Source organism: Orbicella franksi, chromosome 12, assembly GCF_964199315.1.
Source record: "Orbicella franksi chromosome 12, jaOrbFran1.1, whole genome shotgun sequence".
In the NCBI taxonomy this organism is placed as follows: domain Eukaryota; kingdom Metazoa; phylum Cnidaria; class Anthozoa; order Scleractinia; family Merulinidae; genus Orbicella; species Orbicella franksi.
Window position 1 is genome coordinate 13,036,947 of NC_138156.1, and position 15,826 is coordinate 13,052,772.

General features: G+C 37.3%; 3 protein-coding genes across 5 annotated transcripts; 2 read left to right on the top strand and 1 right to left on the bottom strand.

The window, feature by feature from the left end:
- Positions 1 to 18: 18 nt before the first annotated feature.
- Positions 19 to 7,458, top strand: LOC145463963 (uncharacterized). The gene is made up of 4 exons (XM_081447762.1): positions 19 to 396; positions 2,635 to 2,988; positions 3,970 to 4,458; positions 6,096 to 7,458. The coding sequence occupies exons 1-4, from the start codon at positions 280 to 282 to the stop codon at positions 6,342 to 6,344; spliced, it is 1,209 nt and encodes a 402-aa protein (XP_081303888.1). The 5' UTR covers positions 19 to 279; the 3' UTR covers positions 6,345 to 7,458.
- LOC145463961 (G patch domain-containing protein 3-like) lies at positions 6,916 to 11,522 on the bottom strand. 2 transcript variants are annotated; one of them, XM_081447758.1, is made up of 4 exons: positions 11,044 to 11,522; positions 9,045 to 9,758; positions 8,367 to 8,742; positions 6,916 to 6,978 (listed from the first exon to the last, which is right to left on the bottom strand). In XM_081447758.1, exons 1-4 carry the CDS (start codon positions 11,414 to 11,416, stop codon positions 6,954 to 6,956), a joined length of 1,488 nt encoding a protein of 495 aa, XP_081303884.1. In that variant the 5' UTR covers positions 11,417 to 11,522; the 3' UTR covers positions 6,916 to 6,953. The 2 variants fall into 2 exon arrangements, with proteins under 2 accessions (XP_081303884.1, XP_081303883.1); XM_081447757.1 differs by lacking the exon at positions 6,916 to 6,978 and having other exon boundaries at positions 7,544 to 8,742.
- Positions 11,523 to 11,547: 25 nt separating this feature from the next.
- LOC145463970 (MORN repeat-containing protein 3-like) lies at positions 11,548 to 15,489 on the top strand. Of its 2 annotated transcripts, XM_081447768.1 has the most exons (5): positions 11,549 to 11,794; positions 12,697 to 12,848; positions 13,239 to 13,398; positions 13,951 to 14,135; positions 14,718 to 15,489. In XM_081447768.1, exons 1-5 carry the CDS (start codon positions 11,650 to 11,652, stop codon positions 14,784 to 14,786), a joined length of 711 nt encoding a protein of 236 aa, XP_081303894.1. In that variant the 5' UTR covers positions 11,549 to 11,649; the 3' UTR covers positions 14,787 to 15,489. The 2 variants fall into 2 exon arrangements, with proteins under 2 accessions (XP_081303893.1, XP_081303894.1); XM_081447767.1 differs by lacking the exon at positions 14,718 to 15,489 and having other exon boundaries at positions 11,548 to 11,794; positions 13,951 to 14,711.
- The last annotated feature ends 337 nt before the right edge of the window (positions 15,490 to 15,826 follow it).

Sequence of the window (15,826 nt, forward strand, 5' to 3'; positions counted from 1 at the left end):
TTCCATGGGGTAAGTCTCTCTTCGAAGTTCGGAACGAGGACGAGGTTGTCAGTTAGCATTCTAACCAGCCAATCAAAAGACACTTGCCTGGTAAACTTCACAACGAGAAGTGTTTGGATCATTGTTTTGGACACAACGAATTTTGTCAGTCTGCAGAATTCAGCGTAGTTTTCCTTTGCTAAAGCTCATTTTTCAGCGGTATTTTCTAAGTTTTACGTTAGTTAAAATATATATCTACCTCAAATCGAAAAAACCAGTCGGCCCGAAGGATCAACGCACATGGAGACTCAAAGTGTTCATTTCGATAGCTTACGGGTTCTCCCTTTTAAGACTTCTCCTGTACTTAGAAGAGAAGGTTTGCGAGAAATTCAAGATTCTCGTTTGAGAGTGGAGGAGGTAGGACGTTTTCAAATAGCTAAAATCGTAGGAAAGCGTAGCTGATTTTTACGATCAAAATTCGTTCCATGGGCTCTACATGTATGTTTTTCCAGTTAGCTAGCCCAGCTAAGCCATGATCATGCATAAGGAAGCTTACAGTTCTCAAATGGTTGATGTCGTAGTTAAGCTTATTAAGCTTCAATCACAGTTTCTTTCTTTGTTAAAAAAATTACTTTAACTATTTCTCCAAGGGTAAAGGTATATTTGAAGATTCTGCATACTTCAGCAATTTCATAGATACCAAGGCATATTTTTAGTTATGACTTATGAATTATAAGTAACTGTCACAACTGTGAGTCGTAAAATGTATGTTGTTGTCTGTATTTTGTGACTTGGGAAGCTGATTAAATTTTCAACCATATAAAAACAGCTTAAATAGTTATACTCATGAACAGCAAAATCTGTAGATATTTTGGATATGTATAGCCACTGACTAATCACTGTCATCAATATAGCTGTTTTGTTTGAATCTGACACATTCTTTCTTGAACAAGGGAAATTATCAGTGAATGTGTATGGGATTAGAGATTAGTTGAATGAGAAACTTTCATTTACAATAAATCGTCGCCTAATTAGGCAAGTATTCTTACTAGTTCTATCAAGTACAAGCTATTATTAACTGTGCGGCCATGGGCCGAGCGCGGTTCATGGTTTACCCGTGGTTTTTTCGTAGTTTTGTCTGCGACCAGACCCAAGCTTCCACTTGGCCAAATTTTGAGTCACACAACCTGTGATGTTTACTCGCCAAAAGCTGTTGAAACATTACTAAATCTCATCTCCGATACTGACTTTCGCGGGAAAAAATTAAAAACCCAGCGTTCGTCAAAAATGATATTTTTTCACCAGAAATTTAGCTCGGAACATATACATATTTATATTCCTTTGAATCGTCGATGAAATGACCTTTTCCGGATATTTTTTCTTTCAGGGTCAACAAAAACCTCTGATTACAAAATCACGCCGAACCCACACGTTGCAAAAAAATCTCTTCAAAACCCTGACTTCGAAGCGATATAACACTTCAGCGTTAATAGCTACCACACATCAGCAGGCGGTAAATCTATTCGTTAACAATCCAGTTTTATCGTGTTAAAATTTCAGCGAAATCGAACAAAACCAGAATTAATTAGAATTTTTTTGTGACCTCACTCCCCAGACTTGACCTAACAAAGGAAGCAACAGCCGCCCATAGCAACCGAAAAACACGAACATTACAAAGCCGAACGTTTCGGCCAAAAATCTCCAGAATTATCCCCTGAGAGCTTAAACTTGAATGGGAACATCTTTTTCGAACTTTTTTCAACTGATTTAGACGAAAGACTGGCCTCGGCGGGCTACAAAAAAGACCAAGAGAAAAACAGAACAAGACAGGAGAACAAGCCGATAATATTTCATCGCATGGCTTTCGGCACAAAAACGAAAATACAGCTTACTTCTGGATAACTTCAGCCTTAGAAGCCAGCAACCGGCCCCAAATTACTTTCTGTATCCTTACAAATGTCCTGATTTCCATCTCCGAGAGATTTTGCCCCAATTTTGAGCAAATAAACATTTTGTCAACGGTGACCGCCATTACGGTGGCTTGCATACTAAATTAGCTAACTTGACAAAATTGTCCCGAGGGGGGGATATGACGAAAAGAGCTGAAAGATGGCCTATAATTGGCTAATGATGAGATCATCCCACTGTCCAAATTTGGTGAGAATCGAAAGTAACGCCAATTTTCTGTCACGTTTTCAATCTGTGGTCACTGGAGTGACCAAAATCGATACATCGGTCGGGATAGAGTTTTATTATTAAATTATATGACTTGCGTGACTACTTTACTAGCCCTTTACTCGTGGAAAACACCAATTAAATTTAACCATGACTTTTAAGAAAGAAAGCTGTTGTTAATAGTGTTATTATCGTGTCATTCATATCGCTCATGCCCATACATATCCCGAAGAAAGTTCTACAAAGATTAAGACCATTACGTCATCGGAGATTTGTCAATGGCTACCACTGATGGTGCAATAATACAGTTTGTGTTGATCAAGTGATGTGATGTCTACAGTAAGAAAAGAATCATCAATGACTGCTTTGGAATGTGCACTGCGTTCCGACGGTAGTGCTAAGCAAACAGTTAAATTTTAAAAGCGCGGCTATAAGATCTAACAGATCTTCTTGTTTACATATGCGATAATGTATTTTCAGAATGGGAACGAAAGAAAACAAGAGACGCCTGAGGAGGACACTAGCCAGATTAAAAAGCAATCAAGCGATGAAACCACTAAATATACACAAGACAAGGTTAAACGAAAGGGACCAGACTTCAGTGTATTTACAACAGCCGAGGCTAATCATTCAGCACTTAACAATTCAACTGCCAGCAAAAATGCATTAATGGAAATCAAAGCTTCCAATGCCGTGGCATTCCACATTCCCATTGAACAATCGGTGTGCAGGCCACCTCCAAAATGGTTCTGTGACCAGGTCAAGTCAGAAAGAGAAAATATCAGTATTGAAAGGCTCACAGAGAAACAAAAAATGGCAGAAAAGAGAAAGAAAGTGAGTAAATTCAATTGACACAACATACATACATGTGCTTGTTACTACATATCTGATGTGATAAAACAACTAATAATTTGGTCACACTTTTTCAGGTAATTCTGTGACAAACTTGTGGTCAAAGACGGGTTTGAAATGATATATTAAATCACAAGTTAAAATAGTGCTTATATATGCCACTGAGGGGGAGTGTGACAGAATTTTTTTTCATCATGGTTAGCAAACAATTTCCATTTAACTTCCAAATTAAATTCTTACAGTCAAAACAGCTCAAGCGTTCCTGCCAAGGGTGAATGAATGAGTTCATTATCAGAAATTTGATTTCATTACTCGTTTCAATAGTCCGTTCTTCAAGTGAAGAGTAGAAAATGTAAAACGAGACTCAATCCAATACTCAAATTTTGATTGGATTAATGAACAATACGCTTATACCACATTTGGAATGCTAAGCACCAGGACTTCTCCTGTAGTGGTAGGAAAGATATCAAAGATGGCTGACATCGAAGCAAGTTTTATGGAAGGGACAGGAAAGGTAAGTTTGCATCAAGATACCTAACTATTTTTGAAGACGTTCATGTTAAATAAAGTTCATTAATCCAATCAAAATTCGAGCATTGGATTGAGTCTTGTTTTGAATTTTCTACTCTTCACTTGAAGAACAGACTATTGAAACGAGTAATGAAATCAAATTTCCGATAATGAACTTATTCATTCACCCTTGGCAGGAACACTGAAGACGAGATCTGGTCAAATCTGATTTTCATTACATGACGGCCTCACAGTGATTGCATGTCATACATGCTGGAATGATAATCTTGGTGGTTGGTTATACAGCCTGCAGGGCTGTTGCTTAACAGAACTGCTGCTTCAGAATGATGGAAAAACAGAGGAAAAAATAGGCATTTTTTAGACACATCATATCCATATATGTTACTAGTCTTCTGTAAATTTAAACTGACTGCATATCCTTTGCTTACACAGCAACATGTGGAGCAGAGACTGAAAAGAATTCATGATCGACAAGAAGCTGCTAGAAAGCTTGCACATAATGTTGAACTACTCCTCCAACAGAAGTCCCTTATTGGTGATGGAGGAGGCATCAGTCACAATACACCTAAAATGACATCTTCTGAACTAATGACTACAGCTCGTCATGTTGCAAAAGATTTTAGAACCTTGACGTGTCAAATGACAAAAGATTTTGCTGTGGATGACAAGAACAATAACTTGTCAAAGGGATGTGAAAGTCAAGTCATGCCTTCATACCAGAAAGAAAAACTCACTAGTTTGGCAAAATCTTCCAGTAACGACAACAACAGGAGTGTTGCATTTACTGTTGGCTTTGATGAGGACAAACAACCTGTAACCCCAATTCCCAAAGCATTACAAGTGCCATGCAGGAAAGACAGAAGTAAACTGACAGCTCAAGAATTAGATGAGAAGCTAAGGAAGGCTGCAGAAAGAAGAAATGTAAGTCAAGTCACCGTGTTGTTAGTATATTATGCAGTATAAAATCTATGATCAAGTTTACATATTACATACTGTACTTCAATGAGTGTACATTATTACATTTATGAAATTAATAAAAATAATTAAATGATAAGTTAGTAAAGAATTTTATGCAGAAGAAACAAAAAAATCTAGTCCTCAACAGGATTCAAGCCCATGAGTCACCTCCTAGTTCCCCATCAGACATTCTGACTACACTGTAGAACTAGTCCAATCAGCTACTGAGTTGACTGTCAAAGTGAATCAAAACTCGATGTATTCTATAGAGGATATTACATGGCAGCGTGAAAATATTGTTTTTAACACAGGAAAATAATTGCGTTTGACAGAACGGAGTTCTAATTGGGTAATGCATAAAAATTCCAGATCTGTGAATCTATCCATTCATCCATTCCATCCATCTATCCATCCATCCATCCATTGGGGACACCAATTTGCCCCCCCCCCCCCCAAAAAAAAAAGCAAATTCTTCAGGGGCGAATGATGTCATGTCCATGTTCGTCCATGTGCTTTCTTTCGAGTGTTGCACAATATTGCAGACCGGTTTCGAGTGTCAAGGAAGCTTATTGTGGACTGTAGCGGATACTGAAGTTGTTTATTTAAAGTTCAAAGTCAGTGTTAATGGCATTTAAAAACCTTGTAGACATGTCTTCACAAAATTTGTACGACTTTTTGAGGCAGCTTATTGAAGACTGTAGTGGATAAGTTGTTTATTTAAGTTTGAAGTCAGAGTTGATGACATTTAACAGAAAGCCGTAGGTTGGCTGCATGTTGTGTACCCTCTTCTCTTCAACCGAAACCAGTGCTGCTTTCTGCTGAATAAATCAAAGGAGGAAATGAGTTTCACTTCGCTGCCTAGATTTCTGTGCGCAAACTGTGTAACGTAAACCCAACGAAAGTGTTTACATAGGATATGAGTTCAACTCCCACAGGGTTGCTTTGGTACACAAACATGTCCTCCGTTTCATTGTTTCATTGTTTTTGTTTCATTGCCCTGTAGCTGGTACCCCAAAGCCAAGGCGATTCAAAGTCGTGTTCGTAAACAAAATAATTGTCCTAGTTTTGGTACTAAAAGCACGTCGTCTTGCATAGCAATGGAACAAACATGGTTGGTGTCGATTTACATGGTCAGTATAAAACATGTACTGTGGACTGCGGACTGCGAACTGCAGACTACAGACTACGGACTGGATATAAAACACAGATTTATGTATAATATTACACAATACATGTATAAATGAGAACAAACCCTCTCGTATGCACGTGCTTTGCGATCAATTCATTTGTTTTTGCCCCTGCTGAAGGGAGACCAATTTCACCCCTACCTAACAGCTCAGGCACAAAATGCTTTCCCTAGAATTTTTGTTTTTTTTAACATACCAAGCCTACCAAAAATCGAACGCACTCTTTAATCTACAATTACTACTAGTTATATTTATATCTACATTCAAGCGACCATGCAATTTTCTTTTTATCATATAAACAAATGGACTGTCTGCACAAGCAACTGTGAAAGAGCAGGAAATGATGAAGTGAATGTTATTAGTGGTGTATTTTCCCATAAAACACTTGGTGTCTTTTCTATCTTTATACTACAGCATAAACAGCAAGAGAGAGTAAAGCAAGTCAGAGCTAACCGTGAAGCACTATTTAAGCTGGCCTCTGATCTGGAGACATTCATGATATGGAATGATGCTGAAAGAACTGAAGGGCATCAACAACACCAGGCAAGGCAACTTGCAAATGATATTGCAGATGGCTTTGACAGATTGAGTCAGAGGTATTCAAGAGATTTACAACGAGCTGAAGGTTTTTCAAGCATCTTGTGGGAATCAAAGAAATTATAAAAAAAAAAAATACTACTGAGCAAAAGTAAAGCCTTAAGTTATGTAGTAATCACTTTTTCCCTATGAATTATTGTCTGGGTGCAACAGACAGTGAACACTTGCTTAAATGTGCAAATTACTCACTCAGGTATTGATTAGAACTACTAGATGTTTATCTCAATGTTGCAAAAATAATGTGTTAGAGACAGGAAGCAGTGGTGTTATTTTAAAAACAGGATGTAAAGTTAATACCTGCAAAGATTGCAGGATGAAAGTGATCTATAATCCAGAATAACCACTAAAATCATTGAGATTTTAGGATTTGAGTTTTTGACAATGGTCATTTGTAACCAGGATAAATCAAAATGTAATAAGTGTTAAAATGCAATTACTCAGTTTAAAATTATTGTTATCTTAGTTTAAAATATCCACCTATTAATGCTTTCTGTGTGTGCACAAGGTACAATACATTACAATGACTGTAAAATAATATTATTTGACATGTCCCTAGTAGTATTTCTACACAAACCGGGTACAGTTTCTTTCCAAACCAATACATTTTATTAAGATTTCTTTCAATAACATGCAAAACCTCAATTTCAAATTCAGCTGACAATTGCCAAGAGTAATTTAACAGGACAATGACCAAATAACCCTGAAAAAGAAACCAAAAAAGCTGGATCAAAATTCACAAATATTATTGTAAACCAAAGGTTGACTTCAGAGATTGCATTTTATTGAAAGGCTCTGTAAGAGTGTTTATTGCAAGTAGCATTTTGCTTGTTGCATTTGTACTAATACATGAAAGCTGACCAAGAATGTAGAATCTGTTTGCCATAGTTGCTCAGTGCTGATTGAAAGAAACAACAAAGTTTAGTTTTGTTGATCAATTCTATTACTAATTGTGTCTAGAGTAAAATTCAAATATTCATTTTGATGTCACTTTTGTGTCTGTAAAATATATTACTTTTACTAGAGAACACTTCTGAGCTCAGAAAAAAAATTTAAAGGTTCATAATTGATTGTATTATATGTGTAAAAATGTTAATATGACTTTGCAGTGTGTACAGTTGACGAAAGAGCGAGATGAATCTTTTCTTTGAATAAAGTCTGTACAGATAAATAAATGTGTTTAGATTTATGTCTTCAAATATTGTACCAACTGAAGATAAACAGGACAGAGTAGAGCACTAGCTGTTCTACTGTTTAACTTACATTAAATTAAAGTTTGTAGCCACTTTATGCAGTAACATAGGTTGACATGCAAATTGAATGATGCAAGCCACTGGTTCTTAATAAGTTGTTGACCCTGCTCAACAAATGATCAATAAATCTACATAATAATTGAAGAAAGCAGCCTTCTGTTGTTTTTAATATTTCAACTAGAAACAAGGAACAGTTATTAGAACCATGCTGTTGCCACTCAGAATACATTTTGTAGTTTTTTGTTAGTTTCTAACATTCTTTGTACAAAGTTCTGATTGTTTTCATTTTGAACATTAGACCAATTTATTTTGGAGTTGACACCGTAACTTACTGGCAAGTTGCATCAGCTCCAAGCCCAAACTTCTCAGTTTGATTGCACAAACGCAGCAGTTCAACGGTGACAAGATTTGATAAGTCAACAATCAAACATGCCCCTCAAAGTAGTTGCACTTTGTTTGCTGTCCACACCGTCTTGTGTTGTGAGAAATGTTGTCAGGTTCACACATGGTTTTGAATATATTCTCTACATTGCACACAGTTGGGTGCTCAACAGTGTTCAAATGTTATTATAACAAATATGTAACAAATAGAAGCCATGTGATATCTCCATGAGAAAAGACTTATTCATTCCTTTATACTACAGTCTGAAGGTTTCAGTAGGCTTCTTCTTTGAATAGACTCTAACCCACACTATTAAAATAAGCAGAATCATAAATATTCCCTTTACAACCCTTTGCATTGTATATTGTACATGTAAGGTCAGACTTTGGCAGTCATATTTTCCTGCTTTGTTCTGGATGGGATTTCCCAGGCACGAAATCAACATTGTTTACATACTTGAGTTTATCAGGTCCCCATGATTCAAACACATTCTCCTCATTGTTGTCTGGCTCATCATAAATAGTTGATATAATGACATTTCTTTCAGCTCTTGGTCGTTTCACTTGTCGCTGTAACTTTTCACCATAGTAGCCTAAGCCTTTCTTGGACTTTGGCAGTTGTCCTTCAGCAACAACAGGTTCTGTTATCCCCACCTGGGACAACCCAAGGCTTCCCCCTTCCTTCCACCCTTGCTTTCTCATCAGCTGGCCCCCAAATCCTCTGGTATATTTCTCAAAACCTCCAATTTTATTCAGGTCAATATCATTCCCTTTTCTCCACTGCTTTTCTATTCGCATCTGAAGAAGGTCTCGGGAATCTTTGTCTCCCCCGTCTGCGTGCAAAAGAGAAATAATTATTTCCCATCTAAAAAGAACTGAATTATGTAATATTTAGTATAAATATTCAGCATGCTTTCAGGTAGCCTGTGAACGCAGTCTTTGCAGTTGTCACTTGTCTCCGCTGATTTTTTCGGTTGAGACAAGCAGCAGCTGAAAATATGTCTGCATTTGCAGGCTAGCTTTCAGGTATCTGTTAAAAAACTGTCAATCAAGAACTCTTTACTGGTTGGCCAAGTGTCAAAGTTGCATTTCATATAATTTATTATTAATAATAAATTGATATTGGTACACGCACCTGGATTTTCATAGATTTCCATGTCCACATCCCAATCATCAGCAGTCTCCTCATCAAAAGTTGGTTCCTCCTGTTCTTTCCAGAATGCTGCATCAGTATAAAACACAAGACCACTACCGCCTTTCTCCCACTTCAGTTCAATATCCTCTTCAAACAGTCTCTCTTTTGTTCGTTCTTGACTTGTAACATCATTGTGCAATGATTCATGTCTGTCCCATTCCTCTACATCACTATCATGATCAGCCTCAATCTTGTCAAGTTCTTCACAGTCAGAACCATTTTCACTGTTACACTGTTCTGATGTCTGAAACTCCAGCATTTCTAGACTACATGCAGACAATGAAGGGTCATTTTCCTTGGATCCACCTTGCACGCAGTCCTTTACTGTACAAGGAACCAGCTTTCTTTTAGGTCCTCTTGCAGCTGAAGTGCGATCTTTTTCCAAAGATTTATAATCAAGTGGAACATTGCTGTATTTCTTTTTAGACTGGCCCGCAGAAAAATTTAAGTCTAGTTTTTTTATGACATGGGGAGGGAGCTTGCAAGTTCTTATCAACTCCATGAATACCAACAAAGGTGTTCCAACATTACCATTTGGCATCAGTGGAGGAGGGTGCAGCTCTTTCAGTTCGTTGAGGTCATGGTGTGAGAATTCTAAGTTTGTCCTTGTAAAAGAATGTTGACTCTTTTCCTCCCTTGTTCTATAGGAGAGGTCTAAAGTAAGAAAGGGAAATGTTAGAAGTCTGTAAAATCTCCTTACAAAGGAAGAAACCATAAATTAAAAACAGCCATCATCGGCCTCCATCAGTCAGGGTCAACCAAGGAAACAACCAGCATGACCAATAAATAAAAAGTTGATGTGTGGTTCCAGAAAATATTCATATGTATCCACTTCAAGCAGGGTTACTGGACATTTCATGGCAGAGGGAAGTCACAAAAGCCAAAATTCTCAAAGGAAAGTGTGAACCACAACTGGAATTTCCAAAGGGATGGAGGGGTTGGGGTCAAACCAAAAAACCATCCAGGGGAAGGGCATAAATATTTTCTGGAACAATCAATGAATATTATTCTTTATTAGAAAACAGCCCTCAAAAATATGCATACTGAATCGTGTTTCTGCAACTCGATAGAAACACAGAACTAGCATAAGCTGTTGACAATGATGGCGTGTGCAAAGAGTATTTACATTTTGATGATTAAAGTAAACAAGTTGTTTTCCTTTTTTTCATTGCAGTGTTTTCTAAAAGAAATAGAAAACATGTTCTCCGTGTTTCTATCAAGTTATAGAAACACTTGTGAAAGTTTGGGAGAACTCGAAAAAGTTGTGGAAACACTCAGCTGTGGCCTTGTGTTCCCACAGCATTTCTCGTTCTCCCAAACTTCCACTCGTGTTTCTATAACTCCATAGAAACATGGTACATGTATAATCTCTAGCAAATAAGTGACCAAAAATGAAATTTATGACCAATTAATGAATGAAAATAATTACATTGGTAACTTTCAACATCATTGGTTTTCATTTCTTGTTATTCCATGGCAACCGTCAATATCCAAGGTATTATTTCTCCCCATTATTTGACACATACACATAAGACACACAACAATTTGGTTCAAATTCCATGGTATACCATGAGAAAGCTGCAAACACAATCAATGCAGCATACACACAGGCTTCACTCCAAATGCCTTTGAACTGGCTTCATATTGTCTACAATAATCTCTATCAGTCAGCAGTTGTTCAAATAGTCATTTTCTGCTTCATTTTTGATATCAATAAAGCCCAAGTAAAAATTTGGCCCTGACACAACTGAGTGACAATCCTGGAAAGAAACTGGAAATGGCGCTGCTTACTCAATTTCGGACAGGAATAAGAGTGCAGTGCACAGTGGGAAGCTTAAGTGTAATTATATCGTTGAGCATGCAATGGCTTTCTTGTGTTCTGATTAGCTGTATTTTTTATGGCATGGTATAAAAAGTATTATTGCAAGTAAATACGAACCTTTTCCTTCTTTGATTCTAATTTTTGATATCACTGCTTTGGAAGGAAAATATTTTCCATTGCGGTCAACCCAGTTTTTACCGTGATAACTCTTGATCAACTCTTTCAGTTTTTTCTTTAAGATCATTACAACACAGCATGTAGTATTGGATGACTGGACCTCTTTATCTTCGCCATTTGTCTCTACTTCGCATCTAAACTCAGGACGATGTCGAAAGTGAAAGCATTTGAATCCCTCAGTTTCGTCATTAATGAAGTTTGAGAACATTGCTCGTAAATCAGCCGAGCGGAATTCTTTCGGAATATTGCTAACAATTCCATAGCAAGCTTCCCCTTCTCCTTCAGTTGATATCTCGTTATTTAAGTTTTCCATCGCGTGAAATTCTTGTACTACACATAATATTATAGTAAAGCAAGTAAACTACAGTTAACAGTTATTTTTCGTCGTTCTTTTAGTCGTTCTTTCGAAGACGTCCATGTAGGCGGCCATTTTGTATGTAAGGGTGGAATAGCATCATGGTATTGCCTGAGTAACCTGGCCTGCCCTTAGTTACAGAGGTAAATAATTGTCTGATTTGTAGCTTCAGTTGGGGAATCTTCAACAAAATGCCGATCACTAAACAGCCCAAGAAAAACGAACCGTTGTGGAGAGAATGGGATTATAAAGCACAGAAGAAAGGCGTTCATCACACGGTGTATTCAGTAAATGGCGATCGATACACTGGCGAATGGGATAATAATCAGAAGAATGGTGAGTCGCTCGCGCGCGGCCGGTTTTGTATTCGCACGTTCGGTATTAAGCTTACTTCTTCTGTTAAATACTATAGGCATCTGATTTTATTCCAATCTCCCTCTAACCCAGCTTTACCAGGAACATGCCTCCGGAAATTTTGAATGTAAATTCATGGCCATTCATCAGTTGTTTCCCGATTAATTAATAAAAACTTATTCTCGGACGATGCTTCTGAGTCTGTTACTGGCTCTGATGAAAGAGTATTTTAAAAAGCTAAAACTCCCGCTAAGAATGTGTTTTCATGTCGCAAGATATTCTGCAGGCTTAGAATGGTGAATAAACATGAACTCTCTGAGCTAGTTAACTTATATTTCCACGGTATTGCAATCCAATTGACTGTTCACATATTCAGCATTTTCTCTGAAGATAGACATGTGCATATACATGGGGGCCGTGTATGTGAGAGATTGAAGAATCTGGGGGGCACTGAAGACCTTTACTTTTTTCTTTTCCCGCTCCCCCAAGGCTTCACCCCAGCTCACTTAAAGTACTCCCAGCAAGTACACTCCCAACATTCCACGAAGGTATTTACCTTTTGGATTGGATTCCCTTGGGTTGTGTTTTCTTGGCCTCTTAGTGTTGCCTTCTACAACCCCAGTGGCAGATCTAGGAGAGGGACCCGCCCCCTGGGCCCCCCTTATTTTGGGTTAAAAAAAAAAAGGAAAATGGCAAAAGGAAGAAAAACTGGTAGGGCAAGCAAAATAACTCCCCCCCCCCTGCCCACCCCCCTTAGCTCAAGGTCTGGATCTGCCACTGAACCCTAATAGGAAACATGTACCTACAGTAGATCATATCTTCCCATTTGGCAAACTGGTTTCTGTACGTGTTTTAACAAGGTTCAAATGTACTGATTTGATTAGGAAAGGGGACCATGACATGGAAGAAGTTAGGAGCCATTTATGATGGAGACTGGAAAGATGACCATCGTTGTGGCTTTGGTACATATAGTTTACCTGAGGGGGCTGGATACAGAAAGGTTTACTCTGGAGGATGGAAAAATGATAAAAGACATGTATGTATCCATGTCTTTGACTCAATGCAAAGAACTATTTTTCTTGTGTTTCCAGTATCACCGAACATAGACTGAATTGGCTCGAATTTTTCTTCAGCGGCCACACACACTTTCTTTTGCTGGCCCACCCACATTCCTTCGTGTTGTTGTGAGTTGACTGTAAGTGAAAAGAAAGCAAAAGAAAGTGTGACGGGTCACTGTACAAAAATTCAAGCCCATTCCACAGTTCAGTGATTTTCGTAGTATAACATACATGTCAAGAGATCTAGCTTCTTTCATAAAAAGGAATTTTTCAGTATGTGTAGAGCCTGTCTCCAAATTATAATTTCTTGGCATATGTAGGTCTTGATTTTTATCTTTAACTGAAAACAAATAGCGTTTCATTCACAGGGTTATGGAACTAATTTCTACTCATATAACGAATACTATGAAGGGGAGTGGTATGCAGACAAGCGCAGCGGCTGGGGAAGAATGTATTATTCAGATGGTGCAGTTTATGAGGGAGAATGGTACAATAACATGAGAAATGGTGAAGGAATGCTCAGGCTAGGTGAGCTCTCGCTAATTTATCGCTGTCTTGGAACCATTTAACAAGGCAGCACTCCATTCCTGTTATTGACTGATGAGACTACAATTTCTAAATAGGAAAAAAGTCCAAAAAGGGTCAACGTTGCTGCCTTTTCTAGTGCTCCTCATGTGGCTGTCAAATTTTAGTGGCACATTTGATTTGCTTGTCACTGATTAGAACTTCCCATGTCACTGGTTTTCAGGGTCGTGTCACTTGTTGCTTTTACCTCTTTGAAGGCCCTTTGATTTTTCACAGTATATCAACCCTGTATTCATCTGGACCAAATTCAAAGGTTGGGTTTGATGTTAAAAATTCCACATTATAAGTGAGCCATTATCTATATCATTCAGTATAATGTATATTGAAATCCTTGCCCCAACTGAAGCCTCTGAGGATTGTATTAAAATATATGTAAGCAGAATATATACTTGATTTACATGAATTAACAATTCATGACAAAGACTTTTCACAAAGTTGCACCATCCAGATTGGTCATACTTGAATGTTCAATTATGCCTGGTGTTCTTTTGACAGCAAATGACAATCGATATGAAGGTCAGTGGAAAGATGGCAAAAAACATGGAAAAGGAAAATTTTTCTACCTTGACCGAGGACAGTTATACACTGGAGTGTGGTGTGATGACATTCCAAAATGTGGCACTGTTGAAGATTTTGGTCGACATGAAGCCCCCAAGCCAACAACATACCCACTACCCGAGGTTAGTGTCAATCATACTGTATGTCATTCAGGAGATGAACATGGTAGATTTCACTGCCTTGGTCATCATTCTGGCAGCTGTTTAGTGTTATTTGGGGTGTTACCCAAGACCAATCTCTACTCATTGTTCTACAGCTTTGTAATTTGAATACATCTCTCTCATAATATGCCTCAGAAAATTACATGTAGCTCCTTTAGCATGGTCTTAAAATTGCTTAGTACATTGTGATGTGTGGACTTGATTACCAGCTGCTTTTCAGGCAAATGGGTCTGGGAGAGTGGAAGAAATTGAGTAAACGGCATTGAGTGAAAAAGACAATGATTGTTTGTCTCTACTCAAGTCATTTATATTTCTTCCTCATAAGAACAACTATTGCCAAAAGTTGTGTACAAACTTACCTTGCTGCATCTAGCCGTCGTCCCTACTCATAACCTTGGTCAAAATTGTCCCATATAGACCAAATGTTTCACTGACATGTTATTGGCATCAATGACAACACTCAGCACAGTGTTAGGTTTTTTTCCTATTTTGTTTCACTAGAAATCAGTTCAATTTGTTTGTATTTTTTTTCTTAAAATACAGTGTAAACTTCAAGATACAAAAGGTGTAGTCAAAGATGCAGAAGACACATTTCTGGATGAACAGCAGTGATGATAAATTGATGCTTTAATTTTATATAACTTGATATTTATTAAGTTCCCTTTTTTCTAAAAGTGTACATATATACCAACAGAAGCCACAGGCATGTGATATAATACACAAGAACCCTGTACATGGCAGCTAAAATTAAACAATGTTGTGATGAACATCAGTGTAGTTTAAAACAAAGAAAACAACCTGGCTAAAAGTAGTACAACTTTTAAACTATCTGTCTTCGTGAACAAGACATTCTTGAGTTCCAGTAGCAAAACGTCAACAGACAACCCTTCTAAACCACAGAAAGAATAATGTTATGAGTTATACAAGAGGTAGCCTGTTAGGTCATATAATGATGATTGGAAAACTTGGATGTAATGGCAGCAAATAAAATCACATTACAACTAAAATCAAGTTTAAAAGAAGCTAGACATATTCTGTACTGTTCACTGTAATCACTAATGGCAGCCTGTTATAGGCCTTTCACAATGTTAATAACTTAATATTATTTTTGTACAGCAACTTCTACTATGCTCCAGTTATTAAGAGCAATACAATAATGTACTTGTTATCAATAAAATAAAATAAATACTTTCTTGTTTAAGTCCCTTTTACCTAGAATATAAAGATGTTTCAAACTTTAATGTTACACATGGTCACCAAACCACAAAGCCCTGAACTTTAACTTTTTCTATCCTTGAACAAGTGCAGATGATGTAGACCATGCTTATAAATGAAAGAATGATCTAAATTTATGGTACACCACGGTTTAACAAACTGATCTTACAGACTATTTGTTCCTGAGTGTATATAGCCATGCAAGTGATTAAATGAAAGACCATATATTTGAACTACAGAGAAAGATGCAAAGACATGAATGATCATTTTTCAGTCTTTATTTTCACAGCTGTTTACCAGTAAGTTATGTACATAACTGCAATGATAATTCATGTCTTTGCAGTGTATATCCATATTGGAGATTTTAAAACGTGTTCTTTAATTAAAATGGTTTAAAATTATGAGCTCTCAACGTATATCCAGTTGTTAGTTATATT